General features: G+C 38.4%; 1 protein-coding gene across 1 annotated transcript in view; it reads left to right on the forward strand.

Moving 5' to 3' along the window:
* The first annotated feature begins 434 nt into the window (after window positions 1–434).
* Window positions 435–27,128, forward strand: part of ptpa (protein phosphatase 2 phosphatase activator) — a 37,575-nt gene continuing 10,881 nt past the window's right edge. Inside the window, exons 1-8 of the mRNA XM_033646582.2 lie at window positions 435–572; window positions 1,498–1,595; window positions 2,604–2,690; window positions 5,686–5,811; window positions 10,685–10,802; window positions 12,607–12,706; window positions 14,966–15,090; window positions 17,564–17,664. Of these exons, the coding sequence (XP_033502473.1) occupies window positions 548–572; window positions 1,498–1,595; window positions 2,604–2,690; window positions 5,686–5,811; window positions 10,685–10,802; window positions 12,607–12,706; window positions 14,966–15,090; window positions 17,564–17,664 (780 nt within the window). The 5' untranslated portion in view covers window positions 435–547. The remainder of the gene's footprint in view (window positions 573–1,497; window positions 1,596–2,603; window positions 2,691–5,685; window positions 5,812–10,684; window positions 10,803–12,606; window positions 12,707–14,965; window positions 15,091–17,563; window positions 17,665–27,128) is intronic.

Consider the following 27,128-nt stretch of genomic DNA (forward strand, 5'->3'; position numbering starts at 1 on the left):
ACAAAAGCGGGGAGGCATGTCAAATATTTTTCAAGCACTGAGGAGGGATTTGTGTGGGTTCGAGCCCCAAGGGCAGGAGTAAATAAAATACTAGCCTTTTTTTTTCAACTCCAGGATTTCATCTTCAACTTTTAACTTTCAAAAATCAAAGGGCAAGTTTAAAAATCGAATAGCTCATTTTTGTTAGAAGGAGGGGGGGTTTTGCCAGTCACCCAGGGAGGCTCTATGGAAAAATATTTGTAGCTTTGGGAGGGTAAAAAAAAACAACCAAAAAAAGTCACATCCCAACAACACCCCTCCTCTGATAAGTAAAGTAAAACAGTCCCTTACTTTAAGTAAAAATATTTGAAATTAGCTAATTCAATTATTTATCGTTTAATTTATCTTGGAATTACGCAAGCACGGAAAGAAAGTTGTAGAAAGAGAGAATAGGTTGATTTGTAGCATTTGTAGGGACGCCATTTCCTTTTCGAACAGCAGAGTGCAGTAGTGAGCTATTGCTGATTTAATCCTGCCTGGAACCCACGAAGAAGACTGCAGCCTCACCATGGCGGAAACAGAGCAGCAGTCAGGTAAAACACAGCTGAATGCTTCTGCTCAGTATTAGCAACTTCTGTCTCACTTTTGCACACTTGTGTCATATGCTAGTAGCGTTTGCCGGTTCACCACAATGCCACATGGGACATTTAACGATTGAACTTTACGTTTGTTAGAAAAGTCAAGAAGGTATAGCGCAGCTGTCCTCAGGAAAAACCATCCACATACATCCTGAATAACTTGAGTTGCCATTTGGGCTCCTTATATACTGGTATACCGACATGATGTCGTGCTCTGTATTGTGTTGTTAGCAGTCGTTTTCATATTCTTAAAACCCTTCAGTTGCTTGTTTTACTGCCCGGTAGCTGTTAGCTAGCATGTAGATTGAATTTGAAGGAGACAGTTTACAGTGTAGCACCACTGCCGTCTATTCATTTATTGAGAGCATCATCAAGGCAATATGTACCTTAAAGTTGGAGGGTTAAATTATTCCACACTTGTTTTACAAAGTCAAACCAACCATGCACGAAGACTGATATGACTAATGGAGCCAAGTAGGTTACCATAGATTAAGCGTTCAGATTGAAGGTCCAGCAGTCACAGGAGACAGATTTAAACATGAATTGTATATAAATGAGACAGCAGAAGCACAGGTGTCTTAGGATATAGTCCTTAGTTTGGGTCAAGCTCCAAACATACAGGATCCTACATTTCCCATAGTGCAAACCAATAGACCTTTTCTGATTGGTTAACAGTCACAGCTTTTAAACTCCCGTTTCTAACCCAGGCTTTCTGTTAAAAATCTATAGTAGCTAGTAGACAAATTTAACTGTCTCAGATTGAATATATTGAATTCACTGTTTTAGAAAACCAAAAATAAGCAAACAAAAGCAGTAAAATATTTGCTGCATATCTAAAGTGGAATCATCTCTGAAATCTGTCTCTTCCTAAACTAATTAGGATCCACTCCTGAGGATGAAGCACCTCAAGTCACCTACATGGTACCCAAGAAGGAAATCAGCATGGTGCCTGACATGGGCAAGTGGAAGCGATCTCAAGTAGGTTGCTTCCTGTGGCTGTGTGAACATGTTTCAGAATCTTCTGTTCTCTTTCTTTTTACTTTATTGATAATCTTTCTACTTTCCAAGTACCAAACCACACCAAGAACATGTTGAGAAATAACATGTAGGCCTCACTCCGTGTGAAACTGAGAGGTGTTTATAAAATCAACCTTTGACAAAAGTGAAGTTGGCATTAAAGGAATCTCTGTACAACAAAAATGTTTATTATCATCACATACAGGCTTTATTTACACCTGTAGTTTGGTTCCTGAAGTTGTATAGAGGGTTTGTTATGATTTATGATCCTCAGACTTAGGAAAGAGATTTAATTATCGAGATTTAGTTATAAAGGTATTGAAGTACATGATTAAAGAGATTTTTCTGCTGTAGTCCATCACAATGGAACATTTGCCATATCGTTACCATTATTATTATTGTAAAAAAAAAATTTCCTATTGATATCATAATATTGTTTTTAGTTTTTGCAGCAGTTCTTCTGACAACACATCTTTAAGGAATACTTCACCCACAAAATGACCATTAATATATCAGTTATTCATGCCGTGTTACAACAAATTTGTGACAAAACTTATTTTTTGTTGCATGCCTCCGGTGGGTGAAGAATCCAAAATCGGCAAACATATCTGAATTATTGAAGTGAATGAGGACCATGTTTAACAACAGCAAAACTATATCTAAACATCTGTTTACACATCTGAAGTATCTGAAAGCAGAGATACGTTTTGCATTCAGTCCTGATCAGAAAGACAGATGTTTTGATATAGCTTTGCTGTTGTTAAATGTGGTCCCCGTTCACTTCAATTAATCAACTAGGTTCGCTGTTTTTGGAGTCTTCGTTCACAGGAGGCATGCAAGAGAAAACAAGTTTTCTTAATGAATTCAAAGTAACACAGGGTGAGTAATTCGTAAATTCACAAATGGTCATTTTAAGGTAAAGTTTTCTGTAAAATACATTCATGTTTTCAACATGTCTCCCTCCTCCAGGCATATGCTGACTACATGGGCTTCATTCTGACACTGAATGAAGGTGTGAAGGGAAAGAAGTTCACATGTGAATATAAAGTGTCTGAGGTAAGATGACTTTCATAGCAGTGGCTTTTAAAAGCACGTGCTGGTCGCCTTTTACATTTCTAAGTATTGTTGATGGTTAAAGAAAAGGATAGGAAACAATGCTCATGTGCATGGAGACGTCATGCTTCCACAGTTTTTTGAACGGTGGAGGTTCTACAGACCATATTGGTTCATTGTGTGTAAATTAAGCCTATTTGCATCAATAAATTGGACAGTATACAGTGGCAGATTCTGATCAGGTTTTGTTGTGGACTATGATTATTTTGATGATGATTCCACACTTATGCAAAAATATCAATAAATGACAGCTTTAATTGTCTTTTTTTTTTTCAGTCAATTTTACACCTTTTATACAATCAAAGTGCTTCACAGAGCAAGATTACATACAGCACAGACCAAAAAAGTAGCAGGAAGAAAAAAAAAGAAGCAGTCAGTAGTAAAAAGAATTTTGCACAGCCAAAAAAATTACAATAACAATAAGCAATAAAATGTTTAAAATAAACAGAAGTCAGTAGAATAACTAACCTTAAAAGCATAGTTTGGATTTTTCTGAAGTTGGGTTGTATAAGGTAATCATTCATAGTCATCGTAAAATGACGATTGTTGTAGATGGTCGTAGATAGTGGTCAACACGCCCCCAGCTTGGAGAAGCAGGCTTGAGTCCGACATGGAAGCTAAGCATGTAGAGGGTCAGCAACAAAACTTATGTAAGCCATCTAACAAAAATTCCACCAAAACAAATCTGTATCAGTTTAATTTTACGCTATATTTAGAATATTTTCACTGCTAAACCTTTCGGCAGACAGCCATTTTAGACCGGGAACTTAAGCCGTTATTTCGCTCTCTTCAAAGCCAGACTCCATAGAGGAAAACAGGGATTTAACATTGCTAGACACAGGAGCTGCTGGTCTACCACTGCCTCAAACTGTTATTTTGTGTGTGTTATTGTGTCACTTTGGTGTTTAAAAGGGTTAGTTTGGATTCACCAAAGTCACACAATAACAGCTCCTGGTTTTAGTCGGACTAAGACCATAGATTGATTTTCTCGAATGTCATTGTGAACGTAGTGATTGGCTATGGATAATTACCTCATACAACACAACTTCAAAAAATCTTTACTATTCTTTTTAAGTAAATGGCAAGCTACAAAGATTTGTCTCAAGGTTTCTTTTAAAAATGTCCACAGAGGTGGAGTTCTTCAGATTCTCAGGCAGACTGTTCCAGAGACTTGGGCTGCAGTGGCCAAATGCTGACTCACCACGCGTTTTTGTTGAAATTTGTTGGACGGCTAGGAGGCCAGCTGTAGAGGATCTGAGGAACCTGCTCGCTGCAACAGCATGTCTGAGAGATAAGCTGGTGCCGGACAGCTTAGTGATTTAAAAAAAAACTAGCAAGATAATCTTAAAATCAGTTCTAAAACTGAAAGGCAGTAAATGCAATGACTTAAAAATAGGAGTTAAATGTGCTCTTAATCTGGTCTTCATTTGTATTCAGGCTGCTGCATTAAATGTGCTTGTTTGCAGTGTCTCCTGCAAGCTAATAAACTCTTACATAATAGACACACAGTAAGCCCACACTTCTGGCTATATTAATCACTTAGCCTCTTTAAGATCTGACCTGAGATCTGTCTCCAGCTGTCTTTTCTCTGCTTCCTGCTACCTGCTCATGTTAAAATGAAACATGACATCCAAAAACAAATCTACTGGACTAAACATTTTTGACTTTTGGTAATTATAGTTTGAGTTGAGTTTATTTCAGTGTCCAGTGTTTGCTCAGAGAGTTTGCTCAGTTGTCATGTCATTTCCATGACACTCCTTGTCATGGACAAGGATTTTGCATATGGGGGCAACAACCAATATTTGTGTTGTTCCCATGTAGCCAGTGGATATCAGGGCCAAGACTTCCTCTTTCGAGTGCCGGTCATTGTTTACAGTCCTATTAGGAACTATAGGTGTAGGTTTTTTTAGGTACAGGCAGTATTTCAGCTAATCTTTATAAACAGATATCTGTATATAAATGCAGATTTAAAAAACAAACAAAGCTACGAAAAAGCTAAATCTTCATCAGACGATAGCAGATGTGTTCTGAGATTTCATTCCCTCTGGTGTGTTCCTCCTCTTTTGCTTTCACACAGACTGTTTCCCCTCCGGCAATCAAAGCCCATTCAAACGTGATTGGTCAATAATACTCAATACTACAAACGGAAACGGAAACACTTCAGATACCAAAATCTTGTCTCATTGCCTACAGATTCTGCATTTATATGCAGACGTGTTCATAGAGATAAATTACATGAAAATTCCCTGACCAGATGTTTATGAAAGTTAGCATTGATGATCATGGCTCCCAGAGAAAGAATCACAAAGTTGATATTTTTCACTAATGCTCTCACAGTGGAGGACTTTTAACCCACAGGTATCATGCTGGTATATGCTGTAGGGAAACAGGGAAACAATAACATACTGTGAACCAACTCACACATGGTCAGGTGCTGTGCTGTAATTCTTCTACAATGACAACTTCCGTTGCCTCCTATTTTTTTGTCATTGAAAAATGTAAACATAGCTTATCATGCAGTACAATTTTTGACATTAACATGTATTTATGCGTAAGCCATCAGACGACTTCACAGTATAAAATAATATTGTGATGTATGTTTCAGGGCAGCAGCAAGAGTGATTGTTCTCCTTCAAATGGCATAATGAGCCACTCAATAATCACCTTTTCATTCTTTTAATTTGTCTTAGACAGAAACAAAACTATTTCAATGAGAAAAACACAGTTGAAATTCTGCTACACTAATGATCACAGAGGTTTAACCTGCTGAGAATTAGCAGAGTGAACAGGCGCTGTTGGGCTGATTACATAAATCACATGGTTTATTGTTTGCTCTTTATTTCTCTTTAGCTCTGAAAACCCATCATGTGATGATGGTACTGATGATAAATATCAGTTACGGTGTTGCTATAGTCACTGTGATCTTGTTGTGTGACAGACAGTGGAGAAGTTACTAGATCTTTTGGATACTCTTGACCGATGGATAAACGAGACCCCACCTGTCGACCAGCCGTCACGCTTTGGTAATAAGGCCTACAGAACCTGGTACGCCAAACTAGATCAGGTTAGTGTACACACACACACACACACACACACACACACACACACACACACACACCCCCCCAGAGCTCAGACACAGTAGCATTTAACAGTCATTCCAATGCCTAATACCAATTACTGATCAGATATCAGTCTTCTACATTCTTTCTTAATTTTTTTTTTTCTCTCAAATGAGCTGTCATATATGATAGTGTCAGCAGTGGATAGAAAATAACACAAACAGGTGCATGGGATTTTAGAAATATTTGTTAATCAACCACCCAAACCGCAAAATGCAGACTTTATGCATAGTAATAATAATAATAATAATAATAATAATAATAATAATAATAATGATAATGATAATCTTCTTCTTCTTCTTCTTTTTCTTTTTCTCATTATTATTATTATTATTATTATTATTATTATTGTTAACAATATTTTTATTTTATTTGATTTGATTTTTAAGTGCCCTTTAAAGCACTCAACGACACCTTGCAAGACACAGTTAAAAACAGTCAGCAATGTATCCGTAGATCATAAAGTCAAACAATTCAATAATATCCAATAATAAGTTAATAAAGTGACTTGACAAAATTCATAATTATAAAAATCATCACCATAAAGTCATCATTGGTGCAAGTCTCAATATGTGTTTCACCAGTAAGTCAGACCGAGTATGCCAGCTTGAAAAGGTGTGTTTTCAGATGAGATTTGAAGGTGGAAAGGTAGTCAATGTTGCAGATGTCATCGGGGGAGAGATTTTCCAAAGCCAGGGGCAGAACGATTGAAGGCTCTAGAACCCATGGTAGTCAAGTGGGCTGATTTTGATGTGAGTTGGATTATAGAAGAGGATCTAAGAGTACGGGAGGGTGTGTAGTGCTTTACAACTGTCAGGACTGAGGACTGAGATGAGTGCCACAGTGCTCTTCAGGTTGTGCATGTGTGTGTTTAGAGAGAGACAGAGACAGAGAGAGTGAGAGAATGTGAAGGTGGACAGTTTCACAAAATATTCCTGTAAGTTATAGAGTGTCCCAGGAATGAGACCCAAACCCCGGAAATGAGTTAGCATTTAAGCACTCCTGGTTCCCTCGTGTCGAAGTCTTTGGGTTTTTGAATGGGTTTTTGGTTAGATGCCTGAAATAAGGTCTGTGATTAACACAAGCTGTAGAGACTTAATGTTTGTTCTATGACATCAAATACGTCAGCAAATAACCTGTCAATTTTTAAGCTTTTATGCGTCTTCAAAAAAGGTGGTTGTTGACAAGTGGCTAAATGAGACTACAGAACATCCTAATGCTGAGTGTAAAAAAAATCAGAAGAATTATAAAAAATATACAGTGCCCTCCAAAAGTATTGGAACAGTGAGTCCAATTCGTTTACTTTTGTTGTAGACTGAAAACATTTGGGTTTGACATCAAAAGATGAATATGAGACAAGAGATCAACATTTCAGCTTTTATTTCCAGGTATTTACATCTGGATCTGATACACAACTTAGAAGATAGCATTATTTGTAATGGAACACAAAATTTTTAGGTGAGCAAAAGTATTGGAACATATAAACTTAAAATAGATTAAAGTGAATGAGACTTAATATTTAGTTGCAAATCCTTTGCTTTCAATAACTGCATCAAGCCTGTGACCCATTGACATCACCAAACTTTTGCATTCTTCTTTTGTGATGCTTTTCCAGGCTTTCACCGCAGCCTCTTTCAGTTGTTGTTTGTTTTGGGGGGTTACTCCCTTCAGTCTCCTCTTCAGCAGGTAAAATGCATGCTCTATTGGGTTTAAGTCTGGAGACTGACTTGGCCAGTCTAAAACCTTCCACTTCTTGCCCCTGATGAACTCCTTTGTTGTTTTGGCAGTGTGTTTTGGGTCGTTATCTTGCTGCATGATGAAGGATCTCCCAATCAGTTTGGTTGCATCTTTCTTTAAATTAGCAGACAAAATGTTTCTGTAGACTTGTGAGTTCATTTTGCTGCTGCCATCATGTGTTACATCATCAATGAAGATGAAAGAGCCCATCCCAGAAGAAGCCATGCAAGCCCAAGCCATGACATTACCTCCACCGTGTTTCACAGATGAGCTTGTATGTTTGGGATCATGAGCAGATCTTTTCTTTCTCCAAACTTTCGCCTTTCCATCACTTTGGAAAAAGTTAATCTTTGTCTCATCAGTCCATAAAACTTTTTCCCAGAATTTTTGAGGCTCATCTCTGTACCTTTTGGCAAATTCCAGCCTGGCCTTCCTATACTTCTTGCTAATGAGTGGTTTGCATCTTCTGGTGTAGCCTCTGTACTTTTGTTCATGAAGTCTTCTGCGAACAGTAGATTGTGATACCTTCACTCCTGCCCTCTGGAGGTTGTTGCTGATGTCACTAACAGTTGTTTTAGGGTCTTTCTTTACAGCTCTCACAATGTTTCTGTCATCAACTGCTGTTTTCCTTGGTCTACCTGTTCGACATCTGTTGCTTAGTACACCAGTGGTTTTTTTCTTCTTCAGGACATTCCAAATGGTTGTACTGGCTATGGCCAATGTTTGTGCAATGGCTCTGATTGATTGTCCATCTTCTCTCAGATTCACAATTGCTTCTTTTTCACCCATAGACAGCTCTCTGGTTTTCATGTTGGTTCCACCTCTAAATGCAGTCTGCACAGGCAAAACCTATCGTACCCAATCTGAAACTGAGCTCAGACATTCAGTGCTATTTATTGTTTGAATAATCAATGTAATTGGGAGACACCTGGGCAACAAAACACACCTGTCAGTCACATGTTCCAATACTTTTGCTCTCATGAAAAATGGGTGGGTTCAAACAAAAGGTGCTATCTTCTAAGTTGTGTATCAGATCCAGATGTAAATACCTGGAAATAAAAGCTGAAATGTTGATCTCTTGTCCCATATTCATCTTTTGATGTCAAACCCAAATATTTTCAGTCTACAACAAAAATAAAGGAATTGGCCTCACTGTTCCAATACTTTTGGAGGGCACTGTATGAAAAATAATATTGCAATTTAAATCCTATAATATTATGCAACTAGGGTTGCAGTGGTGTATATGTTTTAAGGTATAGTGTGGTATGAAAGTTAACAGTTATCTTACCATGTACAATTACTCATCTGCGGTATTGAAAAGATACAACCAGACAAAGAATCTTGTTTGCGCATGCACATCTCCTTCACTTATTTACTTTGTGGATTTAGATTATTAATACAAATTATAAATCAACTAATTGTGTATTATTCTGGATTTAGCTTACTCCTCAGCAGTATATATAAAATATGATAAATAGCTCTACAATTAAAAGCTGCAACATTAAAGTATTGTACACATCAGTGCACCAATAATTAATAATTCAGTGAGAATTCTTATGCATTATTCTGAAATGGGCAATTCTGCATCAAGGGTATTTCTACATTCGGTACTTAAATGTATTTTAATGCTAATATATACTTTTATACAAAATTAAGATTTTGAATATAGCACTTGCACTTGTATTGTAATATATTTACACTGTGATAATGCTATTTTTAGTCAAGTCAAAGATCTGAATACGTTCTCCACCTCTCCTGATAATAATAAGAATAACTGTGTAATACTATGAAACCATGACACACTCTGAGACGGTTATTGTACTGTGAAAATGTTATACCGTTGCAACCCTATATACAAGTGTGCTCATGAGTGTGCGTAGATTCTGTTTTTACCTAAGAACAAATCCCAAATAAGAAAACATTGGTGAATTTTAGAATCTTCATGAAAACTGCGCAAGTAGGTTCCACTTAAGAATGGCCAGTGAATGAAGCCCATTCAGACTTACTACATATCACTTCCTAGTGAGGTTGGTCACACTGGCCTTATTGGGATTGTACAAATTTCAGTTATAGCCTAATACTTATGAACTTGCATGTTTCAGTGCATCAGTCTAATAGCAGCAGACAAACCATGCTCAACTTGTCCAGTGCATGTAACACACACACGTATAGAGCTTACCACAGCACTGAGCTGCTGCTATCAGAGCCGATGCTGTTCTCTGTGTGTCCACACAGCGGGTGGAAAAGGCTGAGTGTAATTTCATGTTTCTTCACCTCTTCACTCAAACACTTTGTTTGTGACTCTGTTTTTGTCTTGTTTTGTTTTGTTTTAACCACAAACTGAAAACCATCTGCCATCAATGCAGCTTCTCCATAGCGTTGATAATTTCGGTTTATGATGTCCGTTGCTGAGCCATTCCTGCAATGATCAGTGTAATAAAAAGATTTTTGAGTTATTAAATTGAATTATCTATTGATTTACATAAAGCATTTGACACAATCGGTCATTCCCTACTTCTTCAGAAATGTGAACACTATGATTTAAGAGTAACCTGGGTGTTCCACAAGGTTTGGTATTGGTACCTAAGTTATTTATGCTTTATTTAAATGATATTTGGTTTGATATGGTACCTAATATGTTGAAATTGGTGACATTTGCTGATGATACAAGTTTATTTTGTACAGGTGAGGACATGAAAGAGTTATTTAAAACAGTAGACAGGGAATTGATCATGTTTTTTTTTAAAAAAAAATGGTCAGTTTTGGGAGTCCAACAAGGGAATGGACTCAATGCAGAGTTGAAATTGTGTTGCTCATGCATTTTGAAGCAACTGCCTGTTACACATTATTTGCTCACTACATGAAGTGAACTAAGCAGAACAAAAAAAACTATATTAAATGTAGATCAGTCATGTCCAGCCGATACCAGATTCTCTTAATTAGATCTTTATCTACTGAGCATCCCTAAATGAGACTGTAACTAATCTCACACATGATGCGTATGACCTCATGTTGTATGTGTAGATACATCACAGCTGACAAGTAATGTTGGTGTTTGTGTGTGGGTGGGTGTGTGTGTAGGAAGCAGAGGTCTTGGTGTCAGCTGTGCTCCCTGCTGATAAATGTGCTGCAGCTCCAGAGATAGCTGTCTATCTGAAAGAGTCTGTGGGGAACGCCACCAGGATAGACTATGGAACAGGTAATATTGCTGTGTGTCTGTGTGTTTCATTTTAGTTCTTTATTACCATTCCATACAAAGCACTCAGGTCAGCCAACATTGTTGCAAGTTAGGGACAGTATAATATGGCAATAGAAGAGAAGTTGGAGGTCCTGAGGACCTGTGTTGCATGGCTACCTCTCCTCCTCCTGTTTCCTGTCAATTCTACACTGTGTTCGATCAAATAAAGGTTAAAATGTCCCAAATTATACTTAAAGATGACATAGAAGGCTTTTAGCAGTCTATAGCTTGCTCTGTCTGTTGATCCATAAAAATGTCCTCTCTCTTGTGTGGCCGCACACAGAGCGATGCCTCCAGAAAGTGTCCCTGTTACTGTGGATCACCTACAGAACACACTGGAGACAGTTTTGTTTGGGATTGTTTCTTTGGTAGTCAAATGGAAATTAAAATGAATGGCACACAGATGGTAGTAAAAAGGCACAATAACACCAATAAATGGAAATGGAAGAATACAAGGTAATGTCAAATTACTGTACAAATCTAAAACAGAAACTGGTAAAACTTGCTATGTACGCATGTATTTATGTATGTACAGAAACAGAAAACAGAAAATAATATGTCTGGCCACAGGGAGGCGCAATGATACACTGTAACTCTGTTATTGTGTACAAAGTAAGCTGGATTCAGAGCTCTACAAAGGCAGCAGGCATGTAGTTCTACAGAAGTGAATCTATAAAAGAACACAAGATGAGGAAAAGACTTGTGCCTTAAACACAACGTGAGGAAATACGTTATTTTAAATTGTCATCTGGACAAAAGGCCAAACAATATAAAAATTATAGGTAATAATGAAATGTTAAGCAGACGGGATTCAAAGTAGCAGAAGTATCAGTATCGGTAGTATTATAAAAACTGAAAGTCAACCAAACATTATTTATAGTGGTAGTAAGCTGTAAAGTAATAGCTGAAAGTACAAGAAGTCTTTTGATTTGTCATGTTTTCTTCCTCACATTACTGTGAAATGCAGAAAGGTGCACTTGTGTGCCTTTTCCACAGTCTCTTTTGGCCGTGCCGAGTCAAGCCATGCCGCACTGATTTGCCTTTCCATCATCAGTTAAGAGGCCCTGTACCACGCTGAGAGTAGGTCCAGAGTAGGTCCAAAAGCAGGGCCGCCCACCCTCAAGCAGATTGTGGTGACATCTAGCCAACCGCAGCCAACCCCTGACGACCCCGCTTCTCCCCCTCCAACAAGTCTTGCACAGTGATGGGAATAACAGCATTATAAAAAACTCAACATTTCCTTATTTTGCTGCTTCACAATAAAAGTTTTTAGGTAACGAAATAACAGGGGACTTTTATTGTGAAGAATCTACAGTAAAGGAAATGTGTTTATCACTGAATTAGTGGAAATTTGTTAGCGGCTTTTCTTCAATAAAGGCAAGTCTAATAATACCAAAGGGAGAAAGTAAAGTTAGAAACAGCCACAGTGAGATGTTGATGAAGAACTGCAGACAACAGGCTCTTACTGCACCTCTGCAAAAAAAACAAAAAAAAAAACACAGCAAAAATAACAGTGGACTTAAGCCGTGGATTTGCCCTCTTATCAGTTAAAGACACACCTTCAAGCAGGTAGCCCTGTTGTAATGGAAATGCAAATCCCTGCTGTGTTGGGCTGATGGCCTAAACCAAACCAAGCCAAGCTAAGCCAGCACATGACTGTCGAAAAGGGGTATTGGTGTTGAATTTCTGGTGGAGCGAAACTAGATTGCACACTGATCCTGTTCAGGCATGAAGATCTTTAATGTGTGTATATTCATCTTCTCAGGTCATGAAGCTGCTTTTGCTGCGTTCCTCTGCTGCCTCTGCAAGGTCGGAGCTCTTAGGGTTGATGATCAGCTGGCTATTGTTTTTAAGGTTTTTAACAGGTGAGCTGTTGCTGCTGTGGTATGCTTTGTGTTAAGCTGTACTGTATAATGTGTGTGTGTGTGGGTGGGTTGGGGGGGGTGGGGGGGGGGGGGACTGAAATAGACTGAAATATCTAAACTGCTGGATGGACCGCCATTAAATTTTGTGCAGACTTTCATGGTCACCAGAAGATGAATCCCTATGATTTCAGTGACTTTTTGTGTAATGCCATCATCAGGTCAAAATTTCAATTTGTCCAGTACTTTGTTTTACCTATCTAACAGCTAGATTTCAGTGTTTGCTAGAATAAACAAGAACAGTACTCATGTAAAAGTACTGTTACTTTATAATTGTATTGACTCAAGTAAAAGTACTCATGAAATAACTACTTAAGTGAGAGTAAAAAGTATCTAATAGCTGTGAATACCTGTCCCAGTAAAAGTTGCGAGAAGTGTGTTGCACAGTGTTACTGAGTAGAAGTACAAATATTTTATCATAGATGTACCGTAGTAAGAGTAAAAAGTATTCTACAAAGCAACTCTTTCTAGAAATACAGTTTATTGAAAAAACTACTCAAGTAAATGTAACAGGTTAGGTCACTGTGCATTATATAGTGTCCACAAAAATTACAGCAGTGGAACAAAAAATGTGTCTGTGACACATTTGAAGCAAATGCTGTGTGGCAACTCCTGTTGGTGATGACACAAAATAAGTGAATAAGACTGCCTTATGATAATTATTTGCATAAATGTAAGACAGACTCTGATTTGTCAAGTGTTTAACACCTGTTTTAACTTGTCAGGTTATTTGATATGGAAGCACATTGCATTCACTCAATTAAAAAAAAAAATGGACCCCTTATCTCATAATGACAACATAAGACCTGGTAATTATGAGATCCTGATCTAGGGGTGAAGTTAGTTTAATAGCCTATTTGATATCCACTGTTTATCACGGCCATTATCTGCAATAGCTCTGTATTAAAGCCTAGATTTTTTTTCCAGTTTTTGGATATTTCTATGTTAAACTAAAAAAACAAAAGTTACTTAATATTGAAATGGGTCTTATTACACTTTTAGGACAGTCCCTAAATGTGCCTATAGTCAGAGTTTTTTTTGTAATTCGAATTTTTGTTTATCTATTCAGTCATATCTAAACAAACGGACAGTATTGTTATTGGAACGCAACATATCCACAGGCACCTGGTAACTACACATTCTTAGACCCAAAATAGTAATTTGCAGTGTAGCAGACATATTACAAACAAAAATGTCTGTTCATGACCTCTTAAAGTTGTCAACTTCATTGTTGACCCTAGCTAACGTGTTCATATGAAACGAATTTTAACAACGATTCCTTCCATTTCTCAAAATCTGGAGGTGATGTATTTTTCCAGAATCTGGGGATCACTCGAGCAGCTGTGACCTCTACATTTATCACAGCAAAGTCATATTTTGATTGATTTGGCAATTCTGTTTGATCCCCCATAAGGCATAGCTTTGGTAATTTAGGTACCATCATACCCAACCACTTCCCTATGTGATCCACAACTTTTTCCCAAAATGGGTTAACCAGTTTACATTCTCAGATTGTGTGAAGAAATGTTCCTGTTTCTGTCTGACATTCCCAAAATAGATTGTTTGCCAGTAGACCCATCCTGTGGAGCTTAGAAGGAGTAAAGTAAAACCTACAAATTGATTTATACTGAGGACATTCAGTTTGTTGCGCTCTAACCTGCATCATCGTTTATGATTATTTCGAGTTGGCTAAAATTGTGAAATAATTGCCTGAATTAGCTTAACAATATATCCAAAAACTGGGAGAAATCGAGGCTTTGATGCGCAGCTACTGAAGATAATTATAAAAATGGTGAATATCTAATATCAATTAGAAGATCTTACCTTGTAATTATTAGGTTAGAATGTCATAATTATGAAATTCTATCTTGTAATTATTAGATAAGGTGTCAGTTTTTTTTATTCAGTGAATGCAATGCACTTCCGTAATTTGATCTATAAACACTATCAATTGAATTTCTAGATTATATACATTATATGTATCGTTATCGCAAAATACAAATGTAGTATTTCTCCACATCTCCTATTTCTGGAGAGTAGCTAGCACAATATTAGCTCATCGGCTAATTGATCACTCTCTGTTCTGACCATCCTACAACATCCTGCTGTGTGTGTGTGTGTGTGTGTGTGTGTGTGTGTGTGTGTGTGTGTGTGTGTGTGTGTGTGTGTGTGTGTGTGCGCGCACGCTGTTTGTCCTTGCAGGTATTTGGCAGTGATGCGGAAGCTGCAGAGGACCTATAGAATGGAGCCAGCTGGGAGCCAAGGTGTGTGGGGCCTGGATGACTTTCAGTTTCTGCCCTTCATCTGGGGAAGCTCCCAGTTTGTAGGTAAGAGTGTCACTTCAGCAGTTCAGTGTCCGCTTTTCTCTCTTTAGAAGATGCCATGCGAAATGACTTTTCTCTGACTCACTCATTTGTTACTGTTGTTACTGTTGTTACTGTTTGACTGTTACCTCTCATTTCATATCTCACTCACTTGAGTTGCAGTGATGCAAAGATTTGATTGATTTAGAAACATCACGTGAACTAATTCAATGCAAACAATTGGTCTGTTAGTTTTTCTGGTTGCTAAACCAGCACTACAAGTGCTGCTGCGGTTACAAAAGAAACACTCCATTGACATTTAATAACTCCTAATAACTTTTCAGTTATGCGTACAGATGTAGATAGGACGGTGACAGGGTGTGGACCCAGGGGACGGAGAGAGATGGCAGGTTAACAAGGGGGACACATTTTGGTCATTTTGCTAACAAGGGGGATGGCATCCCACGTTGTATTGCCTACTGAATATAACATGTTTTTGGAAACTACATAAGATTATTTAAAATGTATGGAAATGTGAAAGGAGGTGCATTTGTATACTGTATATGCATGGTAATATGTAGTCGGCACTGTATTACCACACAGAAGTAACTAGGACAAATTGATTGTTGATATATCGATTTTATATCTTGATTTGCAAGAGCTGCTGTTTGATTTGAACCAGTTAAGTGTCTTTAGTTACTGTAGTTTAATGTTAAATCTGTTAGTTGGCAAAACAAGACAGAAATCTTGGCTGTTGCCTGGTTAATATGAGCTCTGCATGCATGAAGTGTCTTTTTCTACATAAATGATCTGGTAGGGCTGTTACTGAACAAATTTTAATTTGTTGCTATAAAGCTGCCCTGTGTGCTCCAGTTCTGGAAAGCCCCTTTGCCACTGTGCAAAAAAACACCCACACCTGCTAACATCTGCCTTTTATATATAATGAAATGGTTACAATCTGCATTCATACTCTGGTTAAATGACTCTGCTGTAGTCAAGGGTATTTATCAGCTCCATCTCTGATTGGCAGTGATGGGAACACAAAATCCTGGTGTGTGGCTAATTTTAGCTCCTTTACTGGCGAGATGCAATGACGCACCACCACAACATATCGTCCATCTACACCCAAGCAACAGTTTGAAAGAGAGACTGAATAAGAAAGACATACATTAAAAGAAGTAACCACTGTAACACGGGTCTTGATTTTGACTGTTTACTATCCTGCTTTCTGGCCCGTTTGTGACATTGAACTTGACACACCAGTAAAAAAATAAACAGAAAAGCATGCTCACCTGGTCTGCTGGTGGTGAAAAAAGGAGTCTAAAGCCTATTTTTAGCAGGTGTTTACAAAACCTAAATGTGCTAATTTGGGTGGAAAAGGGGTTTGTATCCTGAAAAACTTCCCTTTTTTTATCATCAACTATTCAAAATTGTTTTTAACATGGGTTGGTCGGAAGAAAATGTAGTCACATATTTACCTCAAATTGAGTCCTTCCCTGGTTTTTAATCTGGATTGCAGGAAAGCTAAGGTCACTTTCACACCTGTAGTCCAATTCATTTGGTCCAGGCCAAGGTTAGAATCAAACAAAAAAAAATGCATTCACCATTATATTATGGTTCCATCATTTCACTCACTTTTTATTAGGAAACACAGAGCAAGACCCAAACTCAATGAACCTCTGGTTACTCACTTTATGATTGATAATGGAAAATTATCGCTCTCATATGTTACCATGGTTACCAAATGATTGTGCATAAATATTGGTTATACATTACTTCCAGTTCACACATCAGGAGATTGCCATCTTATTTTTTCATGATCAGTAGATAGATTAATATTGGTTTGGCTTCTGAATTTACGCTAAAATTACATCTATCATCATCGAGTTTGACTGACAGCTTTCACACCAGCCTAAATGACTGAGTTTATTTGAACTCCACCAAACTGGTTCAGTGTGAAACATCTTTAGAAGTCCCTGTCTGAGGATCTCAGACTATGTGGAATTAAGTGAAGCTCTGCAGTCTAGGTAGACATAATTAGGCCATGAAATGCTGTAAAACAATAATGATTGACATTAGAATTTGAAATAGAATCTAAAACAAGCAGGATGATAGTTTAGAGAAGCTAAAACAAGGCTAACGTGATTCCTCAAATCTCATACAATCTGACTTTTTCCCTGCAGACTTTTTGACTTGTCATAGTCAAAATGTGTCCCAGTAAACTGTGTCATTTACACCCCTGCTCTTTCTACTGTCACATGTCAAAAAGATAAGTTAATGACAACACAAAACCACTCCACTGTGCTAATTAAAAGTCATTGCTGTAGTTCTGGTTCTCCTTGTAATGGTAAAAGGTGCAGATTTGGGTCCACTTGACAGAACATCTCAACAGTGCTGAGAGGTGACATTTCAAGGGGAAGCAGTCATCAGTTAATGGGAAGGTAAATGGTGACACCTGGTGGTGAAGTTGTGCACTCACAGCTCACTCTCTCTTCAGATCACCCAACACTGGAGCCTCGGCACTTTCTTGATGAGAGGGTGGTGAGTGAGCATCACCAAGACTACATGTTTCTGGAGTGCATCAAGTTCATCAATGAGGTGGGTAAATTAAACACAATCATCACATTTGATCTTTCTCTCAGCTGCTTGCCATCTGCCTGCTGCTGTTTGATAGTGATACAGAATTTCAGAATAAAGGCATAACCTTAAAATGATGATATGGATCAGTATTTTCACTTTGCATCGATGATATTGGATCATTGATCAGTCAGTCACTCTATCGATTCAGATTGATGGATTGTTATACCCCTAGAACATATTGGATCACTTAGCAGCAAAGAGCCAAATATTTTTCTCAGGAGTTGGTGGAGAGTGAAAAGGAGAGTGAGTATTGGACTTCCTTTAGGTGGACACAAACACAACTCCAAATAAATGCCTATGTTGCTCTGTGTCTATTGGATGTGTAACTGATCGCTAACAAGTGAGCCATAACAATCTTGTAATGGGATGATACAGTCATGTTTACAGCTTGTTGCACTGCCCCCAAGAGGCCAAAAAATAACTGTCGCAGATTTAAGAAAATTTCAGACACCTTCTTTTTTTCCACATTTGTTTTCCCAGATTTATTTTATGTCTTTAATCTTTAAAGTTTCAGTTTGCCCACATTACCAAACAAATGTTTCCTTGCTTAGCCTGTAGCAACGTATAGCCATGCAGACACTTTTGGTTGTATTTAAGCAGATTTTCACAATTCCGTCTCCAATTCTGTCACCTACAATGGGCGTGAGTGGAATTTGGCTTGAAGTGCTCACAACATTGGAAATGGCTTTGAAAATTAAACATTGACAGCTCTTTCCAGAAACACCATACCTGGTGATCTGGGTAATGCACACAGCAGTGGGACAATATTTTGTGTTGTAGAAAGTAGTTCCAGTGAAAACGGTTCACAATGAGGTGGATAAGAAAATGTGTTTTCTGTAATTTGGGTGAACTGACCTTAAAGTTGACATGGAATGAAAAATGCCTTTTTAACCCCTTTATGTCATATCCATGGTGATATTGTGCATCCATGTAACAATATATGCCAAAAAAGCAATGCTTTGTATTCTTGTATCAAAAGGCAATCATGTTTTCATCCTGTAAAACAAAATTTGACGTGTGCTTACGAAAGCCAGTACCAATTTTAGCCAATAATATGACATCCACCCATCAATCAGCAACTTATAGCAATAACTTTGCAGAAACCTAGAGGTTAGCTTTGTTGGCAGCCTTGACATCAGCTCCCAAATTTTCCCAAACTTTCCCTGTTGTTTTTACCACAAGTTTTATTATTTTCTTTCCCCGAGCCAGAGGATGATTGGAAACAATCTGTCAGTTCTGTCTGGACATGGGCAGGTATCCAGATACTGCCCCCTGATGGACATTACTCTCACTGTGTAGTTGAAGAATATCTGTAGATGAATTATATATTCAAATTTTTATCTTGCTGTATCCTATCACTTTGTACTTTTTAGATTACTTACCCTTGGGATTTGTTTTATCAGATTACATATTGATATATTTTCAATATGTGTATACAGTACTACATGTACTTTAAGAAGACAATGTACTGATTTAATACTGATTTAGCAATTGGAGATGAATTAGTCCATGTCAGTTTTGTCCAGGAAAAGGAAGACAGGAAAGAGGCAGATGGATTGTGTTGGATGGGGGCCAGAGCAGGAACCATGCGCTTTGTTTTTGGTTTCGGAGGAAAAGGAGGGGAGGGAAGTAGAGGAGGGTGTTGTTGGAGCAGCTACATCCTTTTCCTCCTTCCCACTCAGAAGCACCACCTCCTTCCCTCTTTTTCCTCCTGCTCCTCCTCATCCTCCTGCTGTTTGACCTCTCCCTCCTCCTCACGGTCATGAAAGGATGCTACTGTTATGTGAAGAAGGAAGAAGGGCCTCCGTGGCTCTCCTCATCCGTCACTCAGTTTTCATTTTTTTTTTATCACCCGCGACTTTTGGTGTGACAATGCTTTAGACCTAAAAGACAATTTACAAAAAAATGAACCAGCAGATATTTTCAAATAATTGTTTCAGTCATTATGCTGCCAAATATACCCAGCGCCTGGTTCCAGCGTCCCAAATGTGAGGATTTGTTGCTCTTTATATCATTCTGAACTGAATATCTTTGACTTTTTGACTGTTGGTCAGACAAAACGACATTTGAAGACTGAGTACTTATCATATGATTACAGTTTTAAGTGATGGGAGTACTCCCAGCATGCACTTGGGCAATAGACTCATGTATATCAGTCTTACATTATGGGTGCGTCTGCTCTGTTACTGGTGCTATTGTTTTCTCCATTGTGCTCAACAATCTTTCCAGTCTCATAATTAATATTAGACTGTGAGTGATGAACTGTTAAGTGATTTGAAGCTCTGTAAACTTACTCCAATTTAAAAATTGTTTCAATCTAAGTATATACAGTGTGTAAGTACAAGTACATTAGATACCTTTCAGTGCTGAAATGACAAATTTCCATCATAACGTCAGATTGGGTTCTACTATAGAGTTTCCATGGACACAGGGCATCCCACTTTAGCCACGCTGCAGCCAGCAACTGAAGTCATCAAATATTGCTGCTATGTCAGTGGACATACACCTACAATATCAACACACAAAGGCAACTTCTGCGGCGTTGTGAAACGCACTGGCCAGCAGCAGTTTGTAATGCTGCCGGCAACTACGCAGCATTAAGGGCAAGAAAGTCCCTCTAGGGTAGGCGGGAGGGGAGGTGGACGGGTTTTTAACAACAACATAGCGTGCTAGTATGAGTAACATGGCACGGTAGTGACATATGTCACATGACAGATGTCACATGATGTTACATTATGTTAGTAACAACTGTCCTTATTTTAAGCCAAGCCATGATTTTTTTTTCTAAACATGCTTTTGTTGCCTAACTTTGGGAAAAATATGTGAAAGGAGGTGTTTTAGGTATGTTATACGTTTATTTTGAAAATGACTCTGCACCTAAGGAGCAGAAATGGTACCTTTTTATTGTGAAAACTGAGGCTTATTATGAAAAGACACAATGCACGTAACAAGCATAAATTGTCATGCTGTCCAAGAACATCCAAACCTGATGCAGGAGGGCACGAAGCACAACATATTTTGCTGTTTACCACTCACAAAGCGGAGGTGTTTGACGAGTCAGGATGAGATAAGTAAACATCTTCACCATTGCTAAAGGTTGCATGGCAAACTTGTTAGCTCAATAGCTTCGCCCCTTAAGGGCACACACAATCCACAGAATTTATTCAATGCTGTATTTGCCTTATACATCTTGTAGAGCCTTAACAGCTGTACACCACCCCTAAAACCACAAGTTTATTTCTATAGACAAGGGCTTTACAGTCCCATTTAAGTCTGGTCAACAACTGTTTTATTCACAAACCTGCCATTTTAGCTGCAAGCAAAAGCCCAGCGAGAGATTGAAAGTAGGGATGCACCAATTGTGATGTTCTGGACTGATACTAATACCAATGTTTAATATGACAGTTTGGCCAATAGGCGATAACTGACAGCCGATACTGATGTTTTTGTTGTTCTTGTTGTTGTTAATTTTGTTTTTGTTGTTATTTATTACACCTTTTGTGCCAGGGAGACAAAGAAATCTACACTATAAAAAATAACTGTTTTAAAGCCCATAATTACACTACCTTTAAATGAGCACAAATTAAATCATTCACAATTATGAAACAACCTTTAATATAACCTTAAAAAAATAACTGCTTCAAAAGTCTTTTTACTGTTTATAAAATATCATAATTCCATTTCTGTCTATTTTATATTGCTGTGAAGACCTCAACAAATTTCTCCTTTATACAGCTGTGTTTATTCAAGTTTCTCACCAAAAACTACACTTTACAAAATGACATTTGAACACACCAAGAGGACATTATAATTTACTTTACGACAGACACTCATTTTAACTGACTAGAGCTTGAACACATCGTAACGTACCTCATTGCAACCTCCGTCAGCAGTTAGTTCTGGCCACTGGCTGCCTACAGCTAATGTTAACTAGCTCTCCACCTGCAGATGTCAACAAAGATTTGTTGTTCACATTGAAGGATTGTCAGGGAGACAATAGGGTGTGTCTTCTAACGTGTTGGTAGGGAATTTATTGCATCCTTTCGTCCTGACAATGTCCTAGGAAGATCTCTGTTCGTCCCAAACGTTTCTTAGTGTCCCCAGGATGACAGGATGGAGTTAGTCTTGAGCCCTGCTCTTTAGCCTGAGGAAAAATGATGAACAGAAAAACATCAGCCAGCCACTGCCACTGCCAGCACAACCGATACCGATGTGTGGCTGATAAATCAGTGCATCCCTAATTAAAAGTGGTCTAAACAAACTATAATTCATACCGTCTATTTATGGTATGTGCAAGAGGAATACCAGTTTGTGATTGTTTTGTAGGTGTGGACACCTTAAATGTGGTCCCAGTGACCATTACCCATAACATTCATTCTAAGTCAGAGTGCAACTGTGGTTGACCATAGCAGAGGTACCCAGGCTTAATAGTATGTCCTTGGAAGTCGTAATTTCCAAATTCCTTGTCAGAGATTTTATCTTAAACTCCTCTGAAGTCACATTTCCAACATATATAGTCAAAGAAAGCTAACCAACCCCAACCTCAAAATCCAAGATGGCTACTAAACACATGCATGAAATATCTCGGGCCAATAGATTATCAGATGATAATGGGAAATTTCTATTATAATATATTATTCCAATAATACAATTATAGCTGATAAGTAGAGCTGATAATTCAAAGCCAAATTGCTTTCATGTTTTCAAAGTGGTGCAGCATCTACACCGCCCATAAATGCACAGAAGAAGAGGAGCAAGCGCAGCATGCTTACTAGAGAGCCAAACGTGTTGTCGCCAGTGTGGACATTTTTCACAGTGTTAGATGAAAACATCACAATGAAGGGGTTTGATCCCTTTCTGTCACTGCTATTACACTGGTTAGATGCAGTGCTGAAGGACCGTCCCCGGAGCTGCTGCTTCTCAGGCAAATGGTCAGTTAAATGTCTGCCCGGATAGCTCGAGCTAACACAGCAGCAGCAGCTAATATCCGACACAGAGCTGTTAACAAAAACCCACACTGACACGGCACTGCACTTACTTCAGTTACTTGTGTTTAATATGTCTGATTTGACAGAGTATGTCAAAGCATTTAATTTGAAATTTTAGGTAAAACGCTCTATAAAAGCTATGAATATATGAAAATTCAGAAAAGTTTTTTGTTTTTGTTGTGTTAACAATAATGATGTTGGTTAGATGTGGTCAGCTACCTTTGCTCATCACATCTTAGCCTTTCTTAGCCTCAGGTGTGCATGAACTACAGGTTATGAACTTCTTTTTTAAACACAAAAATATGAAATAATTGGTTATCTTATCGGTATCAGCCATGAGAAGTAGGTAATTATTGATTATTGGTATCAACTGAAAAGAATCCATATCCTGCATCCATACTGTTTATTAGCAATTCAGTCTTATTTGTGTCTCATTACAACAGTGATACACACAGTACCGTCCAACTTCTATCTGCAGACATGTTGCTGTAGTGTTTGTATGTGCCAAATACAACGTAATGCTTTGTTACCAAGTGGTGCTGCTAACAGTGGTTATGCTAGCTAGCACTGATAGTGCTAACAACATCATGGTTTTCCAACTTGTTGAACTGGAAGCGGTCGATTCAGGTGTGGCGTCATTCCAAGCTCTGACTTCCGAGGTAAATGAAATGAAGCAATAATGACGCTTAACTCTGACTGTTAAAATCAACTTTCTGAGGTTTAAACGGATTACAAAAACATGTTGAATATGTCTTTTTGTTTGACGAGTGAAGCAGAATAAACCTGATAACACACTCTGAGGCCTTCTTTCCTTTCTTGGATCTATTACTGGCCTTATTCAGCTCTGACTTCAGGTTTGTTTTTCCTCTTTTGTTTACTGTCGCTTAGACAGGCCTCTAAGCATGCAATGCTCCATATGTACACCCAAGTATTTCCCTCCTATTCACACACATGTGGATACTTCAAACTTATGTTCTTTTTTGATTCACACACAAGGCTCCAGTGTGCGTGTGTGAGTATGTGTGTGCTGTTCTAAACATGAGTCACTTCCTTCCCCACATGCTGCTGTGAATCACTCCTTCCTCCAGGGAATACGGGCTGTCTCCACCCCCCTTTCCTCCCTCTTCCATGCCCTTCCCCCATGTGTTCTCATGCGAGGCCCTGGAAAGTGTCTAGAGCAGTGTGAGAGGGGGTGAGTGGGGAGATGGAAAAAGGAGGGGGTTGTTAGATTGATGCCCCGGGGTCTGGGTTTGGATTCCCCTGCCTCTTGGGAAAATGGTGGGAAAACAGTCTATAGTCCTCACTTCATTCATACATTTATGAATTTCTACATTAATTTGTCAGTCACACTTGTTACAGTGATTGTGTACCTATTGTTCCTCTGTATATTCTTACTATTTGCTGTCTTTCTGTAAGCTAGCACACTCTGTTTTCATTCCAGAATTTATTAATGTTATTTAAACACTTGCTGCAACAACAGGTCCTTTGTTCCACATGTTCTTTTTACTACATTGATTACATTGCTAAAAGCAGAGTAATCAGTGTATTAAGAAAGCAATGTAATCAGTAGCTTTTGTTTGATATGTTTCTATTATAAGGGTAAGGGGAAGTATTGATTTTCAGTCACGCTCATTCTTCTTGCTCTGCATTTTTCTTTCAACTTCATTTTAAACAGTTTTCAGGAAAATAAACCTAAAAAAAAGCCAGACAATTGGAGAAAGCAGAAACGATAACTGAAAGTTCAGTGCGCTTATGAAATAATTTCCACAGTTCAAAGTTGCGTTTGCAAACATCAAATGTGGGGGCACAATTAGGTGCAAATTTAAAGGGACAGTTCACACACAAATCAAAAGTACTTTTTCCCCCTATATTTTTCCTCTTACCTGTAGTGCTGTTTATCAGTCTAGATAGTTTTGGTGCCAGTTGATGAGTGTTGGAGATATCAGCTTGTTTTGTTTTCAAGGTTCGTGACTTCACCCACAATGTTGTGTTACACCTTTTTTCTGCTGCCTCCTTGTGATCAAATTAAAAATGTAATAAAGGCAGCTTTAAACTTGTAATAACTTTTTTTGGCCTCTTAGGTACAAGGTAATATGACTGCAATATATTGTCAACCTATAAGTTGATGGGACAAACTTATTAGGAAACAGTTGCTAATTTACATGCAAAGCAACATTAGCGTTTATTTGGAGTCATTTTTTTACTGTCCACCTCATAAATGTCTGTCTGTTTTTCATTCTCCTATAGTGCTGTTTTTGTCACCACCACCCTCTGAGAAGCCTTTAGTTGTTAAATAGGGCCACTATGAAGTCCCTTCTCTATGCCGCCTTTGCATTTTTACACAGCACCAAATGATGGCTGCATCATGCCGCTCCAGTGTGTGGTATTAGACAGCATTCTTGCATCGCAGAAGCAAAAGAGGCGTGACGAGTGTGACATGCAACACAACAGCATCGGCCTCTAGTGTGACGTATCACATACACATAGGCAGTGCTTCTTTAAACAATAACAATGGCATTAACATGGCGACAGCAATTTGCGAACCATTTCAGCAGCTGTTCCTCCTCTTTGAGTTAGCTAGCTGCTAACAGCTACCTTTGAAATCTTCCACAATGGGTCACACACGGCTGTCCTGTTAATACAGATCTGATTCCTCCGCTGTTTCTACCTGTGATGTCAGCTTAAAGGTGCTCCATTACAGGACTGTTCCTTTTGTACTAGGGCTGCCCTTTTTAATAGGCAACCATACGTTAGGCAACCAGAAAGGTCATTAGTCGGCAAGATTTCATTTGTCGCTTCGTCACAAAAAAAAAAACAAAAACAAATGTGAAACTCTATTAAAAGCGGCGCCTTGTAAAAATAAATTAAAACCTCTATGACTGGACCATGTGGGAATTTAATTTTAAAGGACAGACACAGGAAGAGGCCACACACACTCAGCAGTCAGACAGGAGTCAGGTTACAAACAAGCTTTACATCTGTCCCATGGACGATAGTCCTACGCACTTACAAACAGCACCTGGAAGAAGATCAGCTCTGCACTCAGGCTTTCAGGTAAATAGGCTAAACGATGCTTGTTAAGGTGACATAGCAACATCAGACGCAACCTGCCGCCACACTCTTGAAAGCTGGAACAAAGAGGGCAAAAGTGTGGCGCCCAGTGCCCGACCTCACGTTTTCCTGGTGGTTAAAGACGCGTCAGGTGTATGGCCTCTATTTTAGAGGCCATACACGCATCATAGATGCATCATAGATGCATCATTTGAAACATGTAAGTTGCTACGTACCCATTAGCCACACAATCATTACTGCTTTGCTTACAGCATAATTAACAAGTGACTAGCTCAGTGTGTGACATGCACTTAATAGATAGAATAGAATAGATAAAATATAGGCCTATATTGATTCATTGGTATGTTTTTTTTTTTTTTTTTTTTTTTTTTAAATGTAGCACAGAGTTAACAATGTTACTTATGCTATTCTTTATCAGACCTTGTTGCCCCGCCGAAAATATATAATTTTAATTATATAATTGATAATATAAACATGCGGGCGACTAGTCGACTAATGGTCCTAAATGACGACTATTGGTTGACTAAGACAATTTCTTAGTTGGGGGCAGCTATATTTTATACAGAATAACGAGGCGGACTAATGGTGTGAAATTCATGCCTTGAAGAGACAGTGTGGTCAGGTAGTTTTCAGAGCTTTTCTGCCTCCTGCTGATAAGAATGAGAGCTGTGAGAGTGAGTCAGAACACAGTCATCAGTCAGAAAACCAGAAGCTGATCAATACTGTAAAGCTCTGTAGAGCTAAGGGGAGCTGCAGAGTTGGTTACATTTCTCTGACAGTATCAGTGACCACATTCATGTAGAAGGGGTGATGTCATCCATTAATTTAAAAAAAAAAAAAAAAAAAAAGATTATGAGCAGATATAAGGTCTGGTCTGGGACCGCCACAACTCTAAACAAATATTTAATCATTAGTACAGAATTTCAAACTTGTTCTTGCCACATTGTGGACTGTGGAAAAAGTCAAACAGCAGGGTTAACTTTGGGTTCCTTGCTGCAATAAGCTCAAGATCTTCCTTTTCCTTATACACAGTAGGTTCTGTTCCTTCACAGGTATACATCCTTCATTATCACTGGTGCTGCATTTCTCGCATTGCCTGCTAAATAAGTTGTTACTTTTAAAAATTACAAAAACTGGCCCTTTAAAGATGGATATAAAAAGTATGTCATTTGTTGGTTGATTGAGAAAAGCAGAGAGGTCCATAGAAACCTCTCAAACCACTACTGCAGCATAAGCCACTTCTCCACTGTCCATCAGTAAGATCACTATGTTCCAAAAACATTTTGCCAAAATATGTCTTTCTGCTATGGCAGTGAGTCGGCATTAGAATCCATTATAAGTGACTCAAGTCAGGCTGACCAA

The sequence above is a fragment of the Epinephelus lanceolatus genome, chromosome 19 (assembly GCF_041903045.1).
Source record: "Epinephelus lanceolatus isolate andai-2023 chromosome 19, ASM4190304v1, whole genome shotgun sequence".
Lineage (NCBI taxonomy): Eukaryota > Metazoa > Chordata > Actinopteri > Perciformes > Serranidae > Epinephelus > Epinephelus lanceolatus.